This window comes from Dicentrarchus labrax, unplaced genomic scaffold, assembly GCF_905237075.1.
Source record: "Dicentrarchus labrax unplaced genomic scaffold, dlabrax2021, whole genome shotgun sequence".
In the NCBI taxonomy this organism is placed as follows: Eukaryota; Metazoa; Chordata; class Actinopteri; family Moronidae; genus Dicentrarchus; species Dicentrarchus labrax.
Window position 1 is genome coordinate 3074680 of NW_026136713.1, and position 22807 is coordinate 3097486.

General features: G+C 40.7%; 2 protein-coding genes across 9 annotated transcripts in view; one reads left to right on the plus strand and one right to left on the minus strand.

Annotated features, from left to right (window-relative positions):
- The window catches only part of LOC127375261 (magnesium transporter protein 1), a 9272-nt gene extending 5519 nt beyond the window's left edge, over positions 1-3753 (minus strand). The window contains exons 1-4 of one of the 2 annotated variants that reach the window (XM_051421279.1): positions 3575-3753; positions 1589-1758; positions 1390-1507; positions 641-781 (exon numbers count right to left, since the gene is read on the minus strand). In XM_051421279.1, coding sequence (XP_051277239.1) covers positions 641-781; positions 1390-1507; positions 1589-1758; positions 3575-3655 — 510 coding nt within the window. In that variant the 5' untranslated portion in view covers positions 3656-3753. Of the gene's footprint in view, positions 1-640; positions 782-1389; positions 1508-1588; positions 1816-3574 lie in introns of both variants that reach the window. The other variant, XM_051421280.1, reaches the window with a different exon arrangement.
- A 1331-nt stretch (positions 3754-5084) lies between these two features.
- fbxo38 (F-box protein 38) overlaps positions 5085-22807 on the plus strand; it is a 30869-nt gene continuing 13146 nt past the window's right edge. Inside the window, exons 1-14 of one of the 7 annotated variants that reach the window (XM_051421197.1) lie at positions 5085-5203; positions 7390-7449; positions 8982-9104; positions 9635-9768; positions 10597-10760; positions 14205-14370; positions 16322-16597; positions 16948-17041; positions 17748-17878; positions 19408-19578; positions 19811-19953; positions 21066-21312; positions 21537-21755; positions 22169-22363. In XM_051421197.1, the coding sequence (XP_051277157.1) occupies positions 7403-7449; positions 8982-9104; positions 9635-9768; positions 10597-10760; positions 14205-14370; positions 16322-16597; positions 16948-17041; positions 17748-17878; positions 19408-19578; positions 19811-19953; positions 21066-21312; positions 21537-21755; positions 22169-22363 (2110 nt within the window). In that variant the 5' untranslated portion in view covers positions 5085-5203; positions 7390-7402. Of the gene's footprint in view, positions 5204-7389; positions 7450-8449; positions 9105-9634; positions 9769-10596; positions 10761-14204; positions 14371-16321; positions 16598-16947; positions 17042-17747; positions 17879-19407; positions 19579-19810; positions 19954-21065; positions 21313-21536; positions 21756-22168; positions 22364-22807 lie in introns of those variants that run through there. The other 6 variants (XM_051421202.1, XM_051421198.1, XM_051421203.1 and 3 more) reach the window with 6 other exon arrangements.

Consider the following 22807-nt stretch of genomic DNA (forward strand, 5'->3'; position numbering starts at 1 on the left):
AGAGAGAGAGAGAGAGAGAGAGAGAGAGAGAGAGAGAGAGAGAGAGTGTGAGTGAGTGTGTGCGTAAGATGTTTACAGTTATTGCACTTTTCTTATATTTCAGATAATTGACATTTTAAAACCTTGATTTGTTGATGCTACAAGAGCCAGTGTACTTGATTTGTGCTGTTCAGATGCACACTGTTTTATTGATAGTGTGTGTGTAAGATGTTTACACTTATTGCACTTCTCTTATATTTCAAGACTCAAATATTTGACATTTTGGGAATTTAATAAATATTGACATGACAATCAATTTGAAACCCTTACAGTTGCATATTTGTTTTCAGAATGGGATTTTTCCTGTTAACAGGATTTCCTGTTTTTCTGACTTCCTTTTCTGACCTTATACTTGCCTCAAGTTGCCTTTTGGGACATACATGCATACATACGTACATATCATACTTGCCTGTTGAGGAGTTTATTCATATTATCTCATGTAAAATCAACAATAATGATAATGATAATAATATTAAAGCAAACAGAGCTCTGGTATCGGAATAGTATCGGTATCGGCTGATATCCAAATTCAGGTATCAGGATCGGATCGGAAGTGAAAAAATGTGGATCGGTGCATCCCTAGTCACATTATCACAGTTACCTGCACATCAGTCCTGTCTGCCACCCATCTAGCCAGCTGCTCAGCTGCAAAGCCTCTGACCTGCAGCTCATAGGTATCAGACCTGCGAGGTTTCCCTTTGGATGGGAAGTGGAGGAAGGTTGGAGCAGAATTCATATTTAGCTGCAACACAAACACAGGCTAACATTTAGTAGATGTAGAAGTTCAATAGTACTTGATCAAATCCGCTTATCAAATCGGAATTGTTGCAGTTTCCTCATTAATTCTCATCTCACAGGTTGAGCTCTCATGGAACTAAATGAAAAAGAACCCATAAACATTGTTTATTCATACTTTAGTGACTCCTAGCTTTTAAACCAGTGTGATGATGAATCTTATCTTAAATCATATAGATCTCTAAGCACTGCACATTTATTAAGTTATTGATGACACCTTGCTCTTGTTCCCAAAGTTTTCAGTCATCAAATGCACTGTAGAAGTGTGGTTCAACAGCAAAATGTCACTGAATTAGTTACAAAACATCAGCAGCTTGCTCAAGTTTACTGTCACATCATTCATTTAAAACTGAGACCTCTGTAACCTCTTCTTTCTTATAAAATTTCTAAGATGATGTAAGAACATTTATGGAGATAAGTCTATGGAATCAGATGAGTGTCAGCATTAATTAATGCACACAGACAGATTCAGAAATGTATAATGTCAGTTATTTATAGTTTGTGTGTGTGTGTCATGTGTGAATAAACCCTTAGAAAAGAAACATGAAAACTCACCATCTGAAAGACATCTGATCCTTCGTCAAAATCGACAGATGCAAAGAAGACTTTGTTAGTAAAGGCGGAGGAATAACGCCATGAGTTCGCCAGCACCTGGAACTCCTCATCAGCTTGTCTGAAATGACAAGATGAATTTCAATTCATAGATTATAATTGAAAAATAACAGCACTTGTTCCCATTGCTCCTGCTCCTTACCTGCAGACCCCACATTGTCTCTGTGGCTGCAGTGCTGTAAACATGATAACCATGGAGTAGTTTCTGGGAGGAGCCTTGACAAAGCGACGAAACTTATCGCCATTCATCCTGATGACTGAGCGCTTGGAGGCCCACTCCATCATCTGAGTCACCTTCTCTGACAGCAGAGTCTAGACAGGACACACACACAGATTCACACACACACAGACACACACCCACCAAGACAACTGCTAGAGTTACAGTTGGTCCACATAAGATGCATGAGCAGTGTGTGACTGCTGCAGCTCGCAGGCCTATGATATCCACACAGAGACCATTTCTGCTACTGCTAGCCTGCTATCTTTCTATACTGAGTTTACCATTGATGAATACAGAGTAAAAACCGTGGTAACATATAGGAGGTGTTGAGATAAAAAATACATTTATATTTTTTTCTAACAGTGACACATTCTACAACATATACACCTTTCTATTAAAAAGTATATGTTGCTGGTACAATGTCTATATGACTATGAACAGACCCTTTTCACTGTATTTTTGCTGGGAACTAGCGAGGCGAGACATGGACTCTCTAGTGAAGCACTGCCGCAGTTGAGACGTGCGACTTACTCACTGACTGCTCTAATCTGTTAACATGTGCACTTAAATAAAATAAATAAAAAATAAATCACACAAAAAATGACTTTATACATAAGAACAATGTAGCATCATAAAATATATTCATGACTGTTTAAAATGTGATAAAGGCAGAGACCAATCCATAGCTGACCAACAGTTTCAATATTACAAAGACACATCATGTCAAACAGTGCAAATGCATTTATGAAGCTATACAAATAGTTAACTGACCATGTCAGACCACCTCAGATGGTCAAAAGTCTTACAGCCTCTGGAATAAAACCAAACTTCCTTTTTGTTGTTTTACATTCATCATCATACATCGTACATCCGGCAACCTGATGTATAAAATACTCTCATCTTTTCAACAAAACATCCTTATAAACAGGTAGCAATTAGGGAAAAGTAAAGCTGTGATAAATGTATTTATGTTACACTAAAATAAAGAATGTTTGGTAGTTTGTCAGCCAGACTCACGTGATGATCCTAACCATTTGGAAATGATGCATGACCTCTGGTAAGAGCCACAATGTTAAAGTGGTATTTGAGACTGTGTTTTGACTAAATGTCACCACTTAACTCTTAGTCACTGAAATAAGAACCTTGTAATGTACAGTAATGAATGTGTGTTATTGAATTATTAAAACTTATTGGAATGGGGCATAACGTATAAGCTGTTCACATTGTTTGATTCCATACAGTAGATAACTAGCTTTAATTACTTAACTTTAACTATTTACTAAAAGCCTCCCTTCAGTCAGAAATCAGTGTTTCTTCCTGTTCCTACAGAGTGATGTTTGAATGGTGTAAGTGGATCTGTGACATCACAAATAGTCTGGAAGTCAATCCTTGTCCAGTATGCAACTTGTACAGTGTGATGTAGAAACTTAAAGCCACCAGTGCCCATACACTGAGAATGGACTTTATCTAAATCATAGTGCAATAAAGAAACCAGCACCGTAGCACTTTAATTCTTATAGTCTCTGGCAGTCTCTTTTTAAGCTGCCACATTGCAATTGTTTTTTGATGTGTGTCTGTTGTTGAGGTATGCTTGTTTCTGTGAAGCAACAAACTGTAGCACTGTGCCCAAGACAAATTTTCCCTCGGGGACAATAAAGTTTATTCTATTCTATTCTAACGCTTTACAACCTGTGCTGTGGTTTAGCAAACGTTATCAGTGTGTATGGGTGAAGATCCAATCAATGGAATTTGTTGAAAACTATCAATTACTTAATGCCATACACGTTAGCTAATTTCTGGTTGCTGTTAGCTTAGCTTCTAAGATTGCAGGGACAACAGTCAGATTTGGAAACGTCGCACCGATATTTTCTGAACTTTCTCTGCTTTATGTGATTAAAAACATGTTACCTCTTTTTTCTTCTGTGCGTCAGTGGGCTCATTGTCGAAAAAAAGGAAGACAAAGAGCAAAATTGAAAGTTTTCCAAACATTCTGCAACACAGCTCACGCTGCTACCGACCGCACTACAATCTCCTGTCAGCTTCCTATTGGTCACTCCTCAGTCAATCACAACGAGCTGTCATTCCGGTTTCCTTCTTCTTGTTTTAACGTTAGATTTTTAAGGCGCATTACCGCCACCTTCTGCTCCGGAGTGTGGGCCAAAAATATAACCCTGACCCTGTATGAATGTGTGTGGATAGGTGAATGTGGCGCTTTGAGTGGTCGGCAGACTAGAAAGGGCAGTCCATTTACCATTTACCATTTACCATAGAGACATAAACATAAAAAACATCATACAACTAGTAAACACACATATACAATGTCTTTTTCTTTTTTTTTTTTTACATGAAATATACCCATTTTTTAATTCCTGCAATCAAAGCGCATTACCTGATGATACACTGAGTATAGAAATCACAACTGTGTGCTGCTGATTCTTCTTCTGAAACAACATAACCAAAATAAGTAACGTTGAGGCATACAAAACGGGCTGTTATCACTTAACAAGCTTTTCTGTCAGCTAAGCATTTAAAATGGATGGATTTTTTTACCACGCACACAGAAACCCATCCAGAATGAGTCCGTGACCCAAACTATTACTTTGACCTATGATTTGCTTATAGGGACTTGTGATGTCTAAAACCTCTATTTGTGTTATTTGTCTAATGTTTTCATTTAAAGTTCCCCCTTGGCTCTGATGCTGTTTTGTCTGTAACTTCTAAACTTAGTAAGTAAGGACAATTTGTGTTTGGTTGATTATTTCTCTGTGGTAACAATGCTTTTTGGTAATAAATCTTATACCGTTGGAAAGCCTGTTTAGTTCCCTTTCAAATGGTGCCCCATTTGTAAGGAACATGCATTTGTGGGATGAGCAGCAGAGCTGAGTATGTGGGTTGCGCCCATGAAAAATTAGCCAAATCTTCTCTGCCAATGCCAAACAGCTTATTCTGCCATTGACTCGTTTGGATGATTGAAGTTTGAAGAAACAGGACATATTGGCAATTTAACAATTTATTCATTTCACAAACAGGAACCTGACTGGCAGCACCTGGGGGTACCAGAAGCTCAAAACAAGTGTCAATAGCAACAGCAAAATAAGCTGTTTGGCATTGGCAGAAAAGATTTGGCAAATTTTTCACGGGCGCAACCCACATAATCAGCTCTGCTGCTCATCCCACAAATGCATGTTCCTTTCAAATGGGCCACCATTTGTAAGGGAACTAAACAGGCTTTCCAACGGTATAAGATTTATTACCAAAAAGCATTGTTACCACAGAGAAATAATCTACCAAACACAAATTTCCTTACTTGTTGTGCTAAGTTTATATTATCAATGAAGATTTGAGACGTGGGTGGCGGTAATGCACCTATAAGCTGGTTTGCCAACCGCCATTAAAACCCAAAGAAGAAGAAGTAGCCACCAGAAATAGCAGCAGAAGAAGAGGAAAAATAAAGCGAAGCTGTGTGTTCGGCAAATCTGCTGCACACACACGATGGCTGAAGAGCAACACCACAGTGGCTTTGATAGAAAAATACCGGTAGGTTTGCCACGTTGCTAAAAGCCTTGTTCAATGCGATACAGTTTGAGTTAGGTGCTTGCTGTGTTGTTTAACATTACTTGTGTGGTTTTGTCTTTGTGAACAATGTTAGCTGCGGCTATGCTAACTAGTAAGCTAGCTTTGACAAAGAGCAGGTTGAACTTTATAGCATGATAACGAGTTTGACAGGTGTGGAATAATGAGGCGTCTTCAGTCTAACGTTTGTTCTCTTGTTTGTACACATATCTGACGTTACTGTCTTTTGTCAGTTGGCTAAGACACATGAATAGCTGTTTATGTTTGTCTGGCTTTGGTTCCCAGCTACAGTAACATGCGTTTACTGTGCACCTTGATGTCCTCACACTTCACCTGCACACATTGATCTGGAAATGAAGTATGTCTGGAAAGTAGGGATGCACGATTTGGATTGTTTTTCAGCCAACACGATAACAGATAGTAACTGTAGTGTTTACACACTTTGTGGCAGCAAAGGCTAAGATGTAGTGAGCAAAGATGGATGATTTTAATATTCCATTGCTCTATTCCAATCAAATATAACTGAACTCACTATTGTAAACAGCAATAAAAAACAACACAGTTCTGACTCTTTAAATGTTAATTTACTTTTCTAGTAAAGTTAATCAAAAAACCAAACTTTGGCTTTCATAGAAAATAAAGCCTAGCAGTCTTTTTGCATAAGAATTCAAAATATAATAATAATTATTAATAATAATAATAATAATATACATTTTCCATTATTGGCTGATAATGTAGCTTCCCTGATAATTATTGTGCATTTCTCTGTAAAGTAATGGTATAACTTACTGAGTATTTCACACTATTATGTTTACATGTGCAGCTGCTCCAATGTCAGACAGATACGCCTGGCAAATATATACTTCTTGAAATTTTGCTTTGCTTAACATGAATACACTATTCTAAGAAAATATTCTGTTATCCATAATATATGCCAAACATCTGAAATCCTACCATGTTTAATGATATGTTGCATAAGAAATGTGTCCAAATATAATGCAAAAGATCAACAACATTCTGAATGTGTACTTTAGTGATTTATTACTGCATTTCCATAATATTGTTGGACTCGCAGCTGACAGATTACAAAAAATTAGCTGTCAGTATTCATGACAGTGCCAATCACATGGAATCTGATCTTTTTAATGCTGATTTGGGCCACTTTCATACCAAATCAGATACAGGTCAGATTTCTTATCAGAATTCATGTGACTTTTATGCGATTCTAGATTTACGCTTATCATATGGGTCATATCTGGATAGTAACCTCTTCACACTGGAATCTGATATGGACCACATTAAACAAATAATGTGAGATCAGAGGAAGAGCTTCCACTATTCGGAAGGTTGTTGGTTCGATCCCCGGCTCCTTGCTGCTGCATGTCAAAGTATCCTTAAGCAGGATACTGAACCCCGAATTGATCCCTTTGCTGCGTCATCGGTGTTTGAATGTGCATGAATGTGTATGAATGTGTTAGTTTCTCTTAGATGGGCTTTGCCATCACTGAGTGAATGTGTGTGAAAGGGTGAATGTGGCATGTAGTGTAAAAGCGCTTTGAGTGGTCGGAAGACTAGAAAGGTGCTATAGAAGTACAGGTCCATTTACCATTTACCAAACAAAAGATTCTGATCTAAGCAATAAATCAGAATTGAGTGCTAAGGCTTGCAGTGTGAATGTAGCTTTATACTGTAGTGTGGGTTGTGGTCCAAAGACACTGGATCTTGAAATTCCCATAATGCAATTCTATGGCACCTTTCCATAGAGCCTCCCTGCCACACCACAGACTGAGTGGTACTCCTTGTGACGGATCGTGTTTTTTTAAAAACAAATAAGAGCTGTCCTATAAATCGGCATTACTTGATCAGAGAATAAACATGACAAAAGTAATGCCGACACACCAACTCCAATTCACAATATATATATTTTTTTAATTACCAGCCAAGAACCATAGATGGACAAAGTTACTAAGTAGCTGGTAAACACAGATGAGTTCTGGTGGAAACCTAAACAGACTGCTTACGTGGAGGATGATTTGGTTATTGTTTATTGCTCTTATCTTCCATCAACTCAATTCAATTTTATTTGTATAGTGCCAATTCATATCAAGTTATATGTCTACTAATCGGAAGGTTGTTGGTTCGATCCCCAGCTCCTCCCACTGCATGTCGAAGAAAGTATCCTTTCTGTTCGATGGACTTTGCCCATACAGGTACAGTATGGTCCATTTACCATTAAAACTCTGGGGAAGTTAGTAACATGCATTAATGGGACATGAATGTGTGCAGCTCAGTGCATCATGGGAAGTCCCCCAGCAGCCTAGGCCTATAACAGCATAACTAGAAATGAACTCCAGGAGAGAGTGGTAAAGTGCAGCAATGTCCAGGCAGCCAGACATTAAAGAGGCTTCATATACAACAGAGTCAGAGACAGGCAGAGTCGTCATGCAGTCACACAGACACACCTGTACAGTCAGTCCTCAGAAACCTGGATAATTTCATTGTTGTTCTGTAGAAAGGGAGGGGAATATCCAGGAAGACCCTAAATTGCATGCATCTTATTCTAAATATTTAGACATGCGATCCCCGGTAACTGGGATACTAGCATCTTTGTAACCTACTCTCTGCAGTGTTTCCTCTGGGATTTTTTTAGCAGTGGGGGCAGGCCTGTCCGAACACCCCCCCTCCCTCCCGTTTTATGTATGAAACAGAACTGACACTTCGCTGCAACACAAACAAATGCAGAACTGTTTTAATGTTTCCATGTGTGTGATATCAGGACATTGAGCTGAGAACTGACAAGTTGAACGTTGTCCAATTAAAACGGACCCACCGCGGTGACGTTTTTGGTGGAGCTGTTAGTTTAATAGTCGACTTGGAAGAAAGCGAACGTTTTGACAATAAGCTACATCAACACAACAGTATGTGGAGTTAAACTGGACCGCCCCAATAACCTCTGAATAGTTCTACTTGTTGTTAAATTGCAATGTGAGCGGCAGCCAACGGGGGTGCATTATGTCGGCAGGATCATTTAAAAGACAACCGGGACTACATTGTGCTTCTGCCCCATTTCTGATACCGTGGCGGCAGAAATTTAACAATGGCGGGCTGCCGCTCCAAAATCAACATAGAGGAAACGCTGCTCTGTATGCTTCTCATATGTCTTAAATGTCTCCACATTTCCTTCACTTGCAATTTTTCCTTGTGTCTTAGGAGAGGTGCAAAGAAAAGAAGGGAAGACATTTTTAGTGAAATAAAATGTCAATATTTTATATTTTTTAAATTTTGTGATTTCACGTTCTCAAATGTGAAATAGTTTCTGTTTTCTTCAGTCCTCTATGACTGTAAACCAAATATCTTTGGTTTGTGGACCAAACAAGACATTTGAAGATGGGCTTTGGGAAACAGCTATCAAGATTTCTATTTCTTTATTTTATGAACCAAAAAATTAATCAATTAAATGTTGAAAATAGTCGCAGCCCTAAAGCAAATTGAGATATCCTTCATGATGGCAGACCAGATGAGTTTCTGGTTCAGATGCATAAAATGGTGCCAATGAGAAGAACCTCCTGTCTCTGTATCCTCTTTCCCTTGCTCCTGTTAACTTGTCTTCCTTTTTGATGTGGTTTCCAGAACTGAGGTTCATGCTCAGGAAATAGTCCAGGCTGCAGGAGGGAGGAAGTGTGTGTGTGTGTGTGTGTGTATATATAAGCCTGACCAGTGACACACAAGTGATGGGTCCTAGGAGGAAGGCCTCTAAACTCCAGCCTGTAGGGGGCAGCGGTGAAGCGGAACTGGTCCTGAGACCCAGTGAGCCCAAAGATTACATCAATGAGCTGTCCCATGAAGTCCTCTGTCATATATTCAGGTACAGTGCCCTCAATCAACACCATTCTGTTGTGTACTTCACAATATACTCTAGGGCTAGATGGGGTTCTACAGTATATAAGTATTTTTATTGCCATGTATATTGCTATGAGAAGGATCTTTGCACAATGGGGGGAACTGTACATACAAATAAGGATGCTGGTGATATCACAGTTGATAAAAATAAACGGAGTGTTTATTTAAATATACATGTCTGATATTCCTGAACAATCAAGGTACATCATCACATTGATGCAAAAATTATATAAAAGTCCAATATTGCCATGAGACAGTCCAGCTCATTAAATTTCAACATTGCATTGCTACAATGGTACTGGTATAACAGCTACTTTAGTATAAACAGTATTACAGACTCTCTAATGGTAACGTGGAATTATTATCTCATGGTATATACATGGTCATATGCCCCAACCTTACCACAGTTAACTTGCCTAAGCTACAGAACGTTTTGAAAGTTCAAACCTTGTTTTTTTTGGGGGTTTTTTTTTTGTTTTTTTGTTTTTTTGGTAGGTACCTTCCCATGAAGGACATCATGTGTATGGAGTGTCTGTCCAGAAAGCTTCGAGAAGCTGTCACTCTGTACCTGCGAGTGGTAAAGGTAGTGGACCTGTGTGCCGGTCGCTGGTGGGAGTATATGCCTTCAGGTAAGCGCTCACAGCGCAACCACTGCTTCCTAACAAACACATAACTCAGAGCATCTTCAGTGCTACAGTACAACATTATGGCATTATATCTGTCCATTCATTCCACCCACAATATCGAACACAATATCTCAGGAACGCCTAAAGGGAATTTCCTCAAATTTGGCACAAACATCCACTTGAACGACACAAAGCATGTTTTTGGTCGTAACTTAATAATTGATGCGCTGATTATGACAACATTTATTTAACGAAGTGATGACATTTTTATTTACCCAAAGGTCAACTTCACTGTGACATCATAATGTCCTGGCCATTATTCAACACCATAACTCAGTAACAGAAGGGGAGTTGGTCAGATAATGATTTGGTTTCACTTTTAACTCAAAGGTCATTTTTGCTGTAAGAATTAAGAATGATTTAAGCGATTTCACACAGGTTGGGATGACACAATGAGTAAACAATAAGTAGCACAGTACAGGCCTTTATCTTTCAATCTCATCTATTCTGCCTTTCACTTACTGCCTTATTCTGGATTTCGAGCGTCATTGGAATCATGTGACTGCAAACAATGTGTTAGAGAGAGCGCCTAGCTCATGGAGAGCTTCTGAGTGACTTTCCCCTACAGTTCACAGAGAGGTTTTAAATTTAAAACTGCCAGAAGAAAACCAAAGCACCACATTTTGTATAGCTATACTCTAAGAATCTATCTTTACATAATAATCATCCTTTTACCCAAGACATCTGTGACAATCCTTCATTCAAACAAACATATTCACTGGAATACTATCAATATCACTTCACCTGTGTTTATTGTGTTTTCTGGTTTAGGCTTTACCGACAGCAGCTTTCTGCTCCTTTTGAAGAAGATGCCAGATCTGGAGCAGCTATATGGCCTCCACCCTCGATACCTGGAGAGGAGACGAGTCCGAGGCTACGAGGCTTTCAGTATACCTGGAGTTCTGGAGGCACTACAAGCCTGTCCCAATCTGCTGGTCAGTACGTAGTTTGAGCGAGATGCACCTGTACCAAGTGATTCCACTGATTGGTCCCTTCTCTTCGGTTGCTGTTTTAATGATGAGGGGTGTGTGTGTGTGTGTGTGTGTGTGTGTGTGTGTGTGTGTGTGTGTGTGTGTGTGTGTGTGTGTGTGTGTGTGTGTGTGTGTGTGTGTGTGTGTGTGTGTGTGTGTGTGTGTGTGTGTGTGTGTGTGTGTGTGTGTGTGTGTGTGTGTGTGTGTGTGTGTGTGTGTGGTGTGTGTGTGTGTGTGTGTGTGTGTGTGTGTGTGTGTGTGTGTGTGTGTGTGTGTGTGTGTGTGTGTGTGTGTGTGTGTGTGTGTGTGTTAATTTCCTGTTTATGAGACCACAAATCTGTCAATTAGGTTGGAAAATGCTGGATCAAAAATGACTGTACAAACCTTATATACTGTCAATGGTACAAACACACAACTTTATTGACTGATTTTGATGAAAGTGGATGACATTTCATGGAGAAAATATTGTTTGGTTTTCCCTCTGATGTAGGTTGTTCTCTGTGATTAGTTTACTGGTGGACAGATGACATTACCTTTATTGTTAAACTATGCAGCAAGCTAGTTAATTTTAGTTGGGTACTGGAGCTAGCTGAGCACATTGTGAATACAGCTGACCAGTCTGACGACAGGGAAGCCAAGGTTTTTTGTGGGTCTGCACTTACAGATTTGTCCACATATTTTCAGATCTATATACAAATTTACAGATATGTCTACATCTGGGGCAGCTGTGGCTCAGAAGTAGAGCGGGTCGTCCACCAATCGGAAGGTTGGCAGTTCGATCCCCGGCATGTCAAAGTGTCCTTGAGCAAGACACTGAACCCCAAATTGCTCCCGATGCTGTGCATTGGTGTATGAATGATTTAGTTTCTGTTCTGGTGAGCAGTTGGTACCTTGCATGGCAGCCACTGCCATCATGGGGTGAGTGTGGCATGTAGTGTACAGTGCATTGAGTGGTCAAAAGACTAGAAAGGCGCTATGTAAGCACAGTCCATTTACATATTTACAGATCTGATCACTGATTATCTGGTTATCATGGCTCCTGTCAGTGGGATTTATTAGGCAGCAAGTGAACATTTTGCTATCAAAGTTGATGTGTTAGAGGCAGGAAAAAATGGGCAGTGTGAGAATTTGTGCAACTTTGACAAGGGCCAAATTGTTTTGGTTTGACGACTGGGTCAGAGCATCTCTAAAACTGCAGTTCTTGTGGGGTGTTCCTGGTCTGCAGTTATCATTAAGGCATGTGGGGAGCAAAGGTTGGCCTGTGCGGTCTGCTCTAACAAACAAGCTGCTGTAGCTCAAACTGCTGAAAAAGTTAATGCTGGTTCTAGTAGAAAGGTGTCAGAACACACAGTGCCTCACAGTTTGTTGCGTATGGGGCTGCATAGCCGCAGACCAGTCAGTGTGCCTACAATGGCCACGTGAGCATCATAAATGGACCACGGAGCAATGGAAGAAGGTGGCCTGGTCTGATCAATCAGCTTTTCTTTTACATCTTGTGGATGGCCATGTGCATCGCTTACCTGGGGAAAACATGGCACCAGGATGCACTATGGGAAGAAAGCAAACTGGCGGAGGTAGTGTGATGCTTTGGTCGATGTTCTGCTGGGAAACCTTGTGTCTTGTCATTTATGTGGATGTTACTTTGACACATACCTACCTAAGCATTGTTGCAGACCATGTACACTCACTTATTAAAACGGTATTCCCTGATGGAAATGGTCTTTTTCAGCAGGATAATGTACCTTGCCACAAAGCAAAGAATGGTTCAGGAATGGTTTGAGGAACGCAACAAAGAGTTCAAGGTGTTGACTTGGCCTCCAAGTTCCCCAGATCTCAATCCAATCGAGCATCTGTGGGATGTTCTGGACAAACAAGTTGGATCAGTGGAGGCCCCACCTCACAGGACCTAAAGGAAATGCTGCTAAAGTGCCTCAACAGGTCAGGGCTGTTCTGGTGGGGGACCTACAAAATATAAGTCAGGTGGTCATAACGTTATGACTGATAAGTGTATGTCACATATTATGCAGCATGTAACTGTTTTTGCATAAAATATGGCAGAATGAATTTAGCAGATTATTGGTCTGACATTGTTTTTTGCTATTTCTGGCGTTAAACCTGGTAAACGTCCCATGTGTGGGGATTTCCTTTTATTCATAGACTTAAAGATGTTTAAGACTTTAAAGTTTGTGCCTTGATAAAAGCATTTTATAGCGCTGCAGAAAGTTGCAGCAATGTCTCAGGTAGCAGGAGTCTGGTTTTAGAATATTGTTTTAGAAAGATATTTATTTATATTTATTATGATCGTATGCTTTGGAACAGTTTTAGCCATTGTATGTAGTCATGCCAATAAAGTCACTTGAACTGAATAATAACAGTGTCTGGATGCTAGATACTAAGTTGCTTTCCCGGAAAGCCGATAGCAAAATGTCCCTCTTCTAAACCATAGCGATAACACAGCATTCACAATGTATCTTCAAAAGAAATCATCGTCAGGTGTGTCAGGCAGTGCAGAAGCAGTGTTTTCTGTGGGAGACAGTAAGGCTCTTTGCCATGGTCTCTGGTTTTTGTCTCTTCTTCGACCTTTTACATACACACAAATCTATATAATGCACTAAAGCACAAGGAAACCCCAAAAAGCATAATATGGCCTCTTTTAAAGAAAAAAGTGTACTTGTAGAAGCATTGTAGGTCCTCTTCAGGTAGCTGTTCCATGCATTAAGCGACTTTGTTGCCTTTATGTTCAGCTAGCCTGATTTTAGAGAGACAACATAAGCGGCTGTGGCTCAGAGGAAGAGCGGGTTGCCCACTAATCGGAAGGTTGTTTGTTCAATCCCAGGCTCCTCCCACCACATGTCGAAGTATCCTTGAGCAAGATACTGAACCCTGAATTGCTCCTGATGCTGTGTATCGGTGTGTGAATGTGTATGAAGCGCTTTGAATGGTCGGAAGACTAGAAAGGCGCTATCCTAGTACAGGTCCATTTACCATTTACCATCCACGTAAGTTAACCCTAAACTTGAGTAAGCACAGACTCTGAGAAATGTTTAAAAGCCCTTTTAACTTTTGTATCAAACACAAACTGTGCTGTTAAAGAATATACTTCATTTGACTTGGATCTTCTGTCAAACTCTGAATAGTTCAGTATATTGTGTCGTAAGTAGATATTTTTTTGTCAAACTACTGTTTCCTAGGTTAAGAATGGTTGTTAATTGTACTTACTAGATTTTTCTAAAGCTTTCAACTGCATGGTGTCGTCTTCTTCAATGGATGGGGGGAAAAAAGTGAACTATTGCCGTTACAATTAAGACAACTCTGTACACTGAGGACAACTGCAAGGTGTGGTTAAATGTAAAAAAGCTTCCGAGTGGACCTTGACTTACGATTTTTCTTTATTTGACCTCATTTCAGGGTGTGGAGACATCCCATCTGGAGCTGGTGGAAGCCATATGGAACTACATGCCTCAGGTTCACATACTGGGAAAGTTCCGCAACCGTAATGGGGCTTTTCCCATTCCCGCTGAGAACAAACTGACCATCCCCATAACTGCAAAGATCCAGACCCTACATCTAGTGGGTGAGTAGGATGTCAAACACATTGACAGTTCCTGCTACTGCCTCCACATTACAGCTTAAATATGAAGTAAACTATTGAGAATCACAATCAGAATCACTTTTATTAGCCAGGTATGTGTGCACATACAAGGAATTTGACTCTGGTTTTACTTGATTCTCAATGTACAAACACAGACTAACAGCATAAATAAACAGAGCAAGTTCAACAAAAAAGGCATAGACTTATATGTGCAGTTCTATACAGTTAAACAAATCTATAAACAAACATTTGTAGACCGTAGACATGCAATGGTGCAGAGTGCAAAGGATGCTGAAAATGAATATTTTACGTGCAGGTATCTTTATTTATATGGGGTAGGTGGGTTGGCACCAATGATCCTTGTGTACTCGTGCTGCCATGTTCTGAATTAATTGGAACGTCTTAATGGACTTATTGGGGCAGCCTGATAATAAAGAGTTGCAGTAATCCAGCCTAGAAGTAACAAATGCATGGATTAGTTTTTCTGCAGACGGATCCCTCTGCGTCTACGGTGTCTCCAGCAAATCCCTTAGACAGCTGCTGCTCCTCCAACTAACAACTCCGGAAAAGTTCCAGGGTCAATAAAAATCTGAGCAATAGATTGTGCAGTGGAAAGTCCAATGTTTAAAGGGACATTGTGTAGTGTTTTAAGGATTTTATTAGCTAAAATCAATGTCTTCATTCATAAATGTGTCCTCATTGGTGTAAAATTACCTCTGCCAATGATCTGACTTATCCTCGTAAGCGAAGAATTTCTTATCTGTATATACATTGGACGGGCAAGTCCATGGAGGCTTCCATGTCGTTCCGCCATTTTGAAAAACTATAATCGCCGAGAGGGACATAAAGCACTAGCCTACCTGTCTAGCTAATCCACAACGCGTTTTCGTTCAGAGCCAGTGTCACGTGACTGAAACCAGCTATAACGGAGAAGGAGATCAGTGAGAGGCGCTTGTCACTGCCCCGGCACATTTGAAAGTCTGCACTGCACTTTAGTTAATAGTGGAGGATCATACTTATGCCGAGCCACAGGAGAAGGAATCCTTGTCACCGAAAAAGGAATTAAAAAGGCAACGTGACCGGCGAATTCAAAAAAACGAGGGTAAACATCAGAATCAGAATCATCGAGGTAGCTTTTCCCAGGTGGAAAGAGCTAACGAAGGAGAGAGACTTTCAAAGGGACGCTGAAGTTGCCTGCTTTCTCCTCGACAGGTAGGCTTCTTGGTACATAACGGCTACCGTAGTTGCAATATGCATTTGAATACGCGAGGCACGAGAGAGCACTATTCGTTTGAATGCAAAATACAATTTCACTGCTAGCTGGGAGAAATTCCTACACAATGTCCCTTTTAAGAGCTCAGAGAACAGAACAAAAACACGAGAGTGCAGTACCGAGGCGACCGTCTGCAGCACCATCTTGATCTTTAGATCTTAACCAGAATTACTGGTTGTAAGTTAGCTCTTAGTGTGTCGGTTTGTGATAGTGTTCCGTTGGCTCAAAGGTCCTTTGGGGGACATGCTGTGTCACCTGTAGTTTTAAAAATACCAGAACTGTATTAATGTACTTCACATATGGGGCGGCTGTGGCTCAGAGGTAGAGCGGGTCATCCACTAATCGGAAGGCTGGCGGGTCGATCCCCGGCTCCTCTGCCTGCATGTCCAAGTGTCCTTGAGCAAGACACTGAACCCCAAATTGCTCCTGATGTTGTTATCAGTGTATGAGTGATTAGAATGAATGATTAGTTTCCATTCTGGTGAGCAGTTGGCATCTTGCATGGCAGCAACTGCCATCAGTGTATGAATGTGTGTGAATGGGGTGAGTGTGCAATGTAGTGTACAGCGCATTGAGTGGTCGAAAGACAAGAAAGGCACTATATAAGTACAGTCCATTTACCATTTTACCATTTACATAGGGTTTGTTTGTTTGTTGTAGGTGTGAATGTCCCAGAGATCCCCTGTGTGTCCATGCTGCGGCACCTTTACCTAAAGTGGGTCCGTCTCACCAAACCACAGCCGTTTAAGGACTTCCTGTGTGTGAGCCTGAGAACCTTTGTTATGCGGAACTGCGCAGGGCCAACAAATTCCCTCAAATATGTTCCCCTGGTTACTGGTTTAGCATCAGCCCGGAACCTGGAGCAGCTGGAGCTGGTGAGAGTCCCCTTCCTGGGAGGACTGATCCAACATGTGGTGGAGGACAGCTGGAGGTCAGGTGAGGAGAGCATAGGTTTCTAGAAAGCCCTAAATATGAATTACTGGAGTAATACTTTTTATTAAACTGATTCAGTGAGCTGCTATCAGCCTGTTAAGCTTCTGTGATATACATACTGAGTAGTACGTAGTTTTTTTTTAGTTTTTTTTATTGAACATTAAAGCATGTAAACCTATTATAGTAGACCCCCCCCCCAAATAAGTTCATAAGTATAAACCTGAAATTCAATACCAGTTGGGATGTCGTGAATCTAATCAAAATGCTGACAAATGCCCCAAAAGCTCACACCTTTGATTAAGGGTTAATAAGTTGTGTTTGTTGTCTGTAATGCTGTGTCTGTATATCTCCAGGAGGATTTCGGAACCTCCACACAATTGTGTTTGGAGCCTGTAAGAATGCTCTGGAAGTGGACTTGGGCTACCTCATCATCACTGCTGCTCGCAGGTGCTCAGCCAGTCATCAGTTCCTTAAACTGACTGAGAAACAAACACAGCTTATATTTTTAAAGGGTTTCATTGGAATATTGTGGTCAGATGTGCACACTGTTTAGTCACTGTTCAGTCTTGCAAAGCAATCTGTGACAAAGTAAATGAAGAACATCCAAAGTAAGAAGTGCAGTGATACTGTTGGTGGTTCAATCACAAAAGTGTCCTCGAGCAAGATACTGTACCCTAGATGGCTCCCGATGCAGCTGTGTGAATGAATGAATGAATGAATGAATGAATGAATTTGTTTCTGTGTGATGGACTTGTGTAAATGGGTGAATGTGGCATGTAGTGTAAAAGGTCGGAAAACTACAAAGGTGCTATACAAGTACAAACCATTTACCATGTATGAGATTGTCAAGGCCAATACCCACTTTTACACTGAAGTTCCTCAGGCATAATGCTGTGTCAATATTCAAAATAGCTATGGATAGTATATTCAGTACACAGAATGTTAGAATAATTATCACAGCATTACCTTGCTATCTATATATTAGAGCAGGGTTAGGTTTAAACACATGATTTTGTTGAAATTAAATTAATAAAAAAAATGTTTTTAACTTCGACTATCAGCAGAAAACATGGGCAACTGCAGAATATTGTTTTGCTCAATATGAACCAACATAAATGCGTACATTTAATTATGTGATTTCTGTGTTTAACAGGCTTCATGAGCTGCGTATCCAGCCTTCACTGACTAAAGATGGCGTCTTCTCAGCTCTCAAAATGGCTGAACTAGAGTTTCCTCAGTTTGAGACACTTCATCTGGGATACGTGGATGAGTTCCTGCTACAATGTTAGTCCCCTCTTTCAAATATCGCCAACAGGCGAGAACACTGGATACTTCCCCTTCTCTGACAGAAATGAACAATTCTCTTGGGTTCTCTTGTACTTCATCCATTGACGTCCTTTTTTGTTAACATTTCTTTTTATATTTTAATAATTTTTCAGCATTTCGTTTTTAGGGCACAGTGCAGATGAAGACAGGAAATGGTGGGGTGGTGGGGGGGGCAGAGGGATTGCTTGTTGTACTAGAATCCCTGCATCTCAGTCAAGAACAAAAGTATTGTAAGTATTTCCACTAGGGATGTCCTGATCTAATCTCAAATCTGTATTGGGACGGATCAAATAATTTTTTAACTGATCTGTATTGTGCTGTTGTGCACAGCAATGCAACAAGGCCAGCTGGCATCATCTCCCTTTGCTTTCTGTCTCTCCTCCACTCTGCTGACCTCCGTGTGTGTGTATGTAAGAGCAGGGGCTGAGCTGCCTGTGGCGAAAGAGACAGACAGCGGTGGAGAGCCGACACAATCACACCCACCACACCAGTGCAAGTGCAATAAAAGCCCTGTGAGCAAAAAGCTAGTAACAGGGTTTGATATTTTATTCTTTATTTAGTAAAACAAAAAAAACAGCTTGTATGCAGGCAATTAGTTATGGATTGGAACAGGGATCAATCAGGCTAAAACAAACTTGATCGTTGGAACATTGGTTTGATAAAAATAAACCCTTAATTCACAGAGAAAAAAGAAATCTTGAAAAGGACTGCAAAGGCCACAACTTAAGCTAACTGTGCCCGTCATCACAGTGCATCCCAGTTTTAGTTTTTTCCCTCTGACAGCGGTGGAAATTAATCCTTAAATGTCCAGTGTGTAGGGTTTAGTGGCATATAGCAGTGTAGTGGGAATTGTGTCACAATTTTATAAGGAGTACAGTCTAGACCTGCTTTATTTGAAAAGTGTCCTGAGATAACTTCTGTTGCGATATTGTGCTATACAAATAAAATAAAATTGTATTGAATAGTTGCAGATTGGTGCTCTCTCACTTACCATCCTCTCATTACAAGTATAAAGGAGAAACTACTGTGGCTGCGAAATGCACGTGAACGCTATCTAGAGCCAGTGTTTGGTTTGTCCCTTCTTGGCTACTGTAGAAACGTGTAGGCCTCCCTGAAAGGCGACCCATTCTCTCTGTAGATAAAAACTGCTCATTCAGGTAACAAAAACACAACAATTCTTAATTTCGAGTGATTACACTAATGAAAACATGCCGATGAATATTATATTCCATTTCCGCCAATAGATCCTCCTAAACGTTACACACTGGACCTTTTTAATTCTCTGATGTAATGAGAGAAACAGCAATTCCTACTCAACTGCACATGGAGCAGATTGTCTATGTAAACAAACCACAGAGGCAGATGGAGGTAGTCCAATCAGGCTCTCCCACAGTTTGTGATTATTGTATCCCAAATGTTTGTGTTCCGATAAGTCCTCAGTTAGAAAGTCCAAGTTTATTTTTTTGTGTGTGCGTGTGTGAATGCAGGTAAGATGAGTCATTCGGAGCTGGTGAAGTACGGTCTGGCAGATGTCATTGAGAATCCAGGCATCATCACTGATATTGGCATCAGGGTGGTGAACGAGGTGTTCACCAATATTAAATACCTCCTCATCTACAACTGTCCTCACCTACATAACCCCCACCAGTGGATCACAGGTAAAACACAGTCCTTTTTAACTCTTCACATTTTAGTCCTCACCTGTACTTGCATAACTTAAGTAACACATGGCCCAAATATTAAAGTCCTTACGCTCTCAGTTTCTGTATTTAATTAAGAGTACTGCGTACCAAGTAGAACATTTATTTTCTTCCAGTCTTTCATCTCTCACTTCTTTTGAAAAGTGATGTAGTAAAATGGTGTATGTGTTCTGTCTGTTTCTGTCTTCAGATCAGTCAAGATGGGGCCGCCTGGTTGATCTCACTCTGGTTCGCTGTCATGCTATCAAACTGGAATCCTTCTCCCAGTTCATAGAGTTACTGCCCAGTCTGGAGTTTATCTGTCTGGACCAGATGTTTAGAGAACCACCCAAGGTATACAGTATACGGTGGCCGACACGACAAGGGCAAACGCGCTGCAAACGGCAAAACGCTGCCAACACGGGAATGATGCAAATCCAAAAACACACAAACACATAAAACAAATCCAACAGAAAAATGCAACAACAGAAAAATGCTGCAATCACAAACAAAGAAAAAACATACAAACCCACAAAACAAATGCCAAAGAAAAATGTTCCAAATACCAAAAACACACAAAACAACTCCAAGAGAGAAACGCTGCAAAGTCGCTCAACGGAGGAGGAGGAGGAGGAGGAGGAGGAGGAGGAGGAGGAGGAGGAGGAGGAGGAGGAGGAGGAGGAGGAGGAGGAGGAGGAGGAGGAGGAGGAGGAGGAGGAGGAGGAGGAGGAGGAGGAGGAGGAGGAGGAGGAGGAGGAGGAGGAGGAGGATTTTCCTTTGTCTTTTTTAAACACTTGGCCGTAATCTTGTATAACATCATAATTATAATATTCTTATATAGTATTAAATAGTATAATATTATAAAAGATTACAGCCAAGTGTTTAAAAAAAGACAAAGGAAAACTTACCTTTTTACTGTCCTCTCCAAAACTTGGCCAACCCTCTTCTTCATGTCTTTTGGGTCCCACAGGACTGGTCCATCCCTCAGGTTGGGTCCCCCTAGTGGCCTGGCGCACTTCCGTTTTGTTGAGTGAATATGCAGCGTTTCTATCTGGCATTTGTTTTGTGGGTTTGTACGTTTTTGCTTCTGCTTCATTTCTGTGATTGCAGCATTTTTCTGTTGATGTGTTTTTTTTCTGTTTTCTGTTTTTGTGTGTTTTTGGATTTGCATTATTCCCGTGTTTGCAGCGTTTGCCGTTTGCAGCGTGGTTGCCCTTGTCGGCCACCGTAACAGTATGTTCATAAACCCACACACAGTTATATGCACCCTTCTCATGCATCTCATAGATCTTATATTACAGCATTTTCTGTGATAGATATAATGGTAGTACTTGGATTGCGTGATTGTTTCTATTTTAATCCATTCATGGCAGCTACAACAAGCAAATAATTATATTTATTGTGAATCATTGGTGTGTGTGTGGCTAATACCTAATCTGCTTAATAAAGTGCATTATGTGTATCAGGGCTGTGCCAGGGTGGGCCTGAGTGCAGGAACTGGTATTGGTGTGTCCTCGGCACTGGTCAGCAACCAGAACTCCAACAACGACAATGACAACAACAACAACCACAACCACCACCACCACCACCACCACCACCACCACAATAATGAGGCAAACTTGCCTCCTGCCCCTCCACCTGTCGTCGTCAACAACATCAACATCAACAACAACAACAACAACAACAACCAAAGGCAGCAGCAGCAGCACAATGGCAAGTCTCAACTTCATTCTTAGTCAGCAGAGCCACAGTCTTTACCATCATTTCCTGTTAGTGCTTTGTAAAAAGAGCAAGTGTGGCAGACTCAATAACCTCCTAAAATCAGTATGTTAAGTAGGTTGCTTTCAGATAGGGCAATGTTTTTGAGAGAAATAAACAAATGGAGCTGAAAACATAACCATGTCACTGAAAATAAGAAGTTTTGTTTGTTTTCACAGCACCAGTGGAGATGAATGGGATGGAGGATGAGGAGGAAGTGGAGGAGGACGACGAGGATGAGGAGGAGGAGGTTATGTTGGAGGAGGAGAAAATGGAGGCTGAGCCTCAGATAGAGCTGAAAGGAGCAGAAGAGGAGGTGAGAGTGGAGGAAGCTGACATATCTCCAGGGCCCAGTCGTCCAACTGGAACAACACAACCTCCTGATGAGGAGCAAGCAGGTTCTACTCTTGTTTTTTTTTATTTTATCATTAGCAGAGGGTAAGACCTCTGTTGGTGCGCTCCTACACTCTTATTCCCCATTTTATGAGTTTTGATATCTCCTGATATATACTTCCCACCACACCTTGGAGCGGCTGTGGCTCAGGAGGTAGAGTGGGTCCACTAATCAGAAGGTTGGCGGTTCGATCCCGGCTCCTCCTGCTGCATGTCCTTGAGCAAGATACCCCAAATTGCTCCTGATGCTGTGCATAGTGGATGAATATTAGTTTCTGTTTGTGACGGGTCATCCATCACTATGACTGTATGACTGTGTGTGGATGGGTGAATGCAGAATGTAGTGTAAAAGCAGTTTGAGTTGTCAGATGACTAAAAAGGCGCTATACAAGTACAGTCCATTTACATTTACCTCCAGGTCCCAGTGGTTTAGTCCAGCAGTGCAGATCAGCTGGTGTCCCTGTTCCCAAGCCCCCACTGGTCATCTCTGATTCGGACAGTGAGGAAGAGGAAGGCCTTGTTTCAAGGCTAATGCCAGCTTCCTGTTTGCAGCAGCCAGCTTCCTGTACAGAAGGTGTCAGCACAACACAGAACACACCCAGCTGTCACAAAAGTGTGTTTGATGAGCTTACCATTGCATCTCACAATGTGTGTCTGTAACACAACAGCTACAGTATGAGAGCATATGTGAAAGTGACAATTCTGGCCTTTCTTTTTCAATTTAAAAAATGAATAAATAAATTGTAGTGTAAAACTGTTTTTGGCCACACACTCAATACATAAATTTACAGCTGAAAACAGAAACAAAAGAATGGTCAAGGGACACACACAACAGGTGAATAGGGTAGAAATTGTAATTAATAGACCATAAAACCTTCCCTATTGATTACTTGCATTGAGACAATTATTATTATTATTTTTTTTTGTATTACAAGTTTTCTGAAATGATTGGTTTAAATATGGGCATTAGGCATTATGTAACACTAACCTTTGGTGAAATCTACACACTCATGGACAAAGTGTAGTAAAGTAAACCTGAATGTGTATTTTGGACATT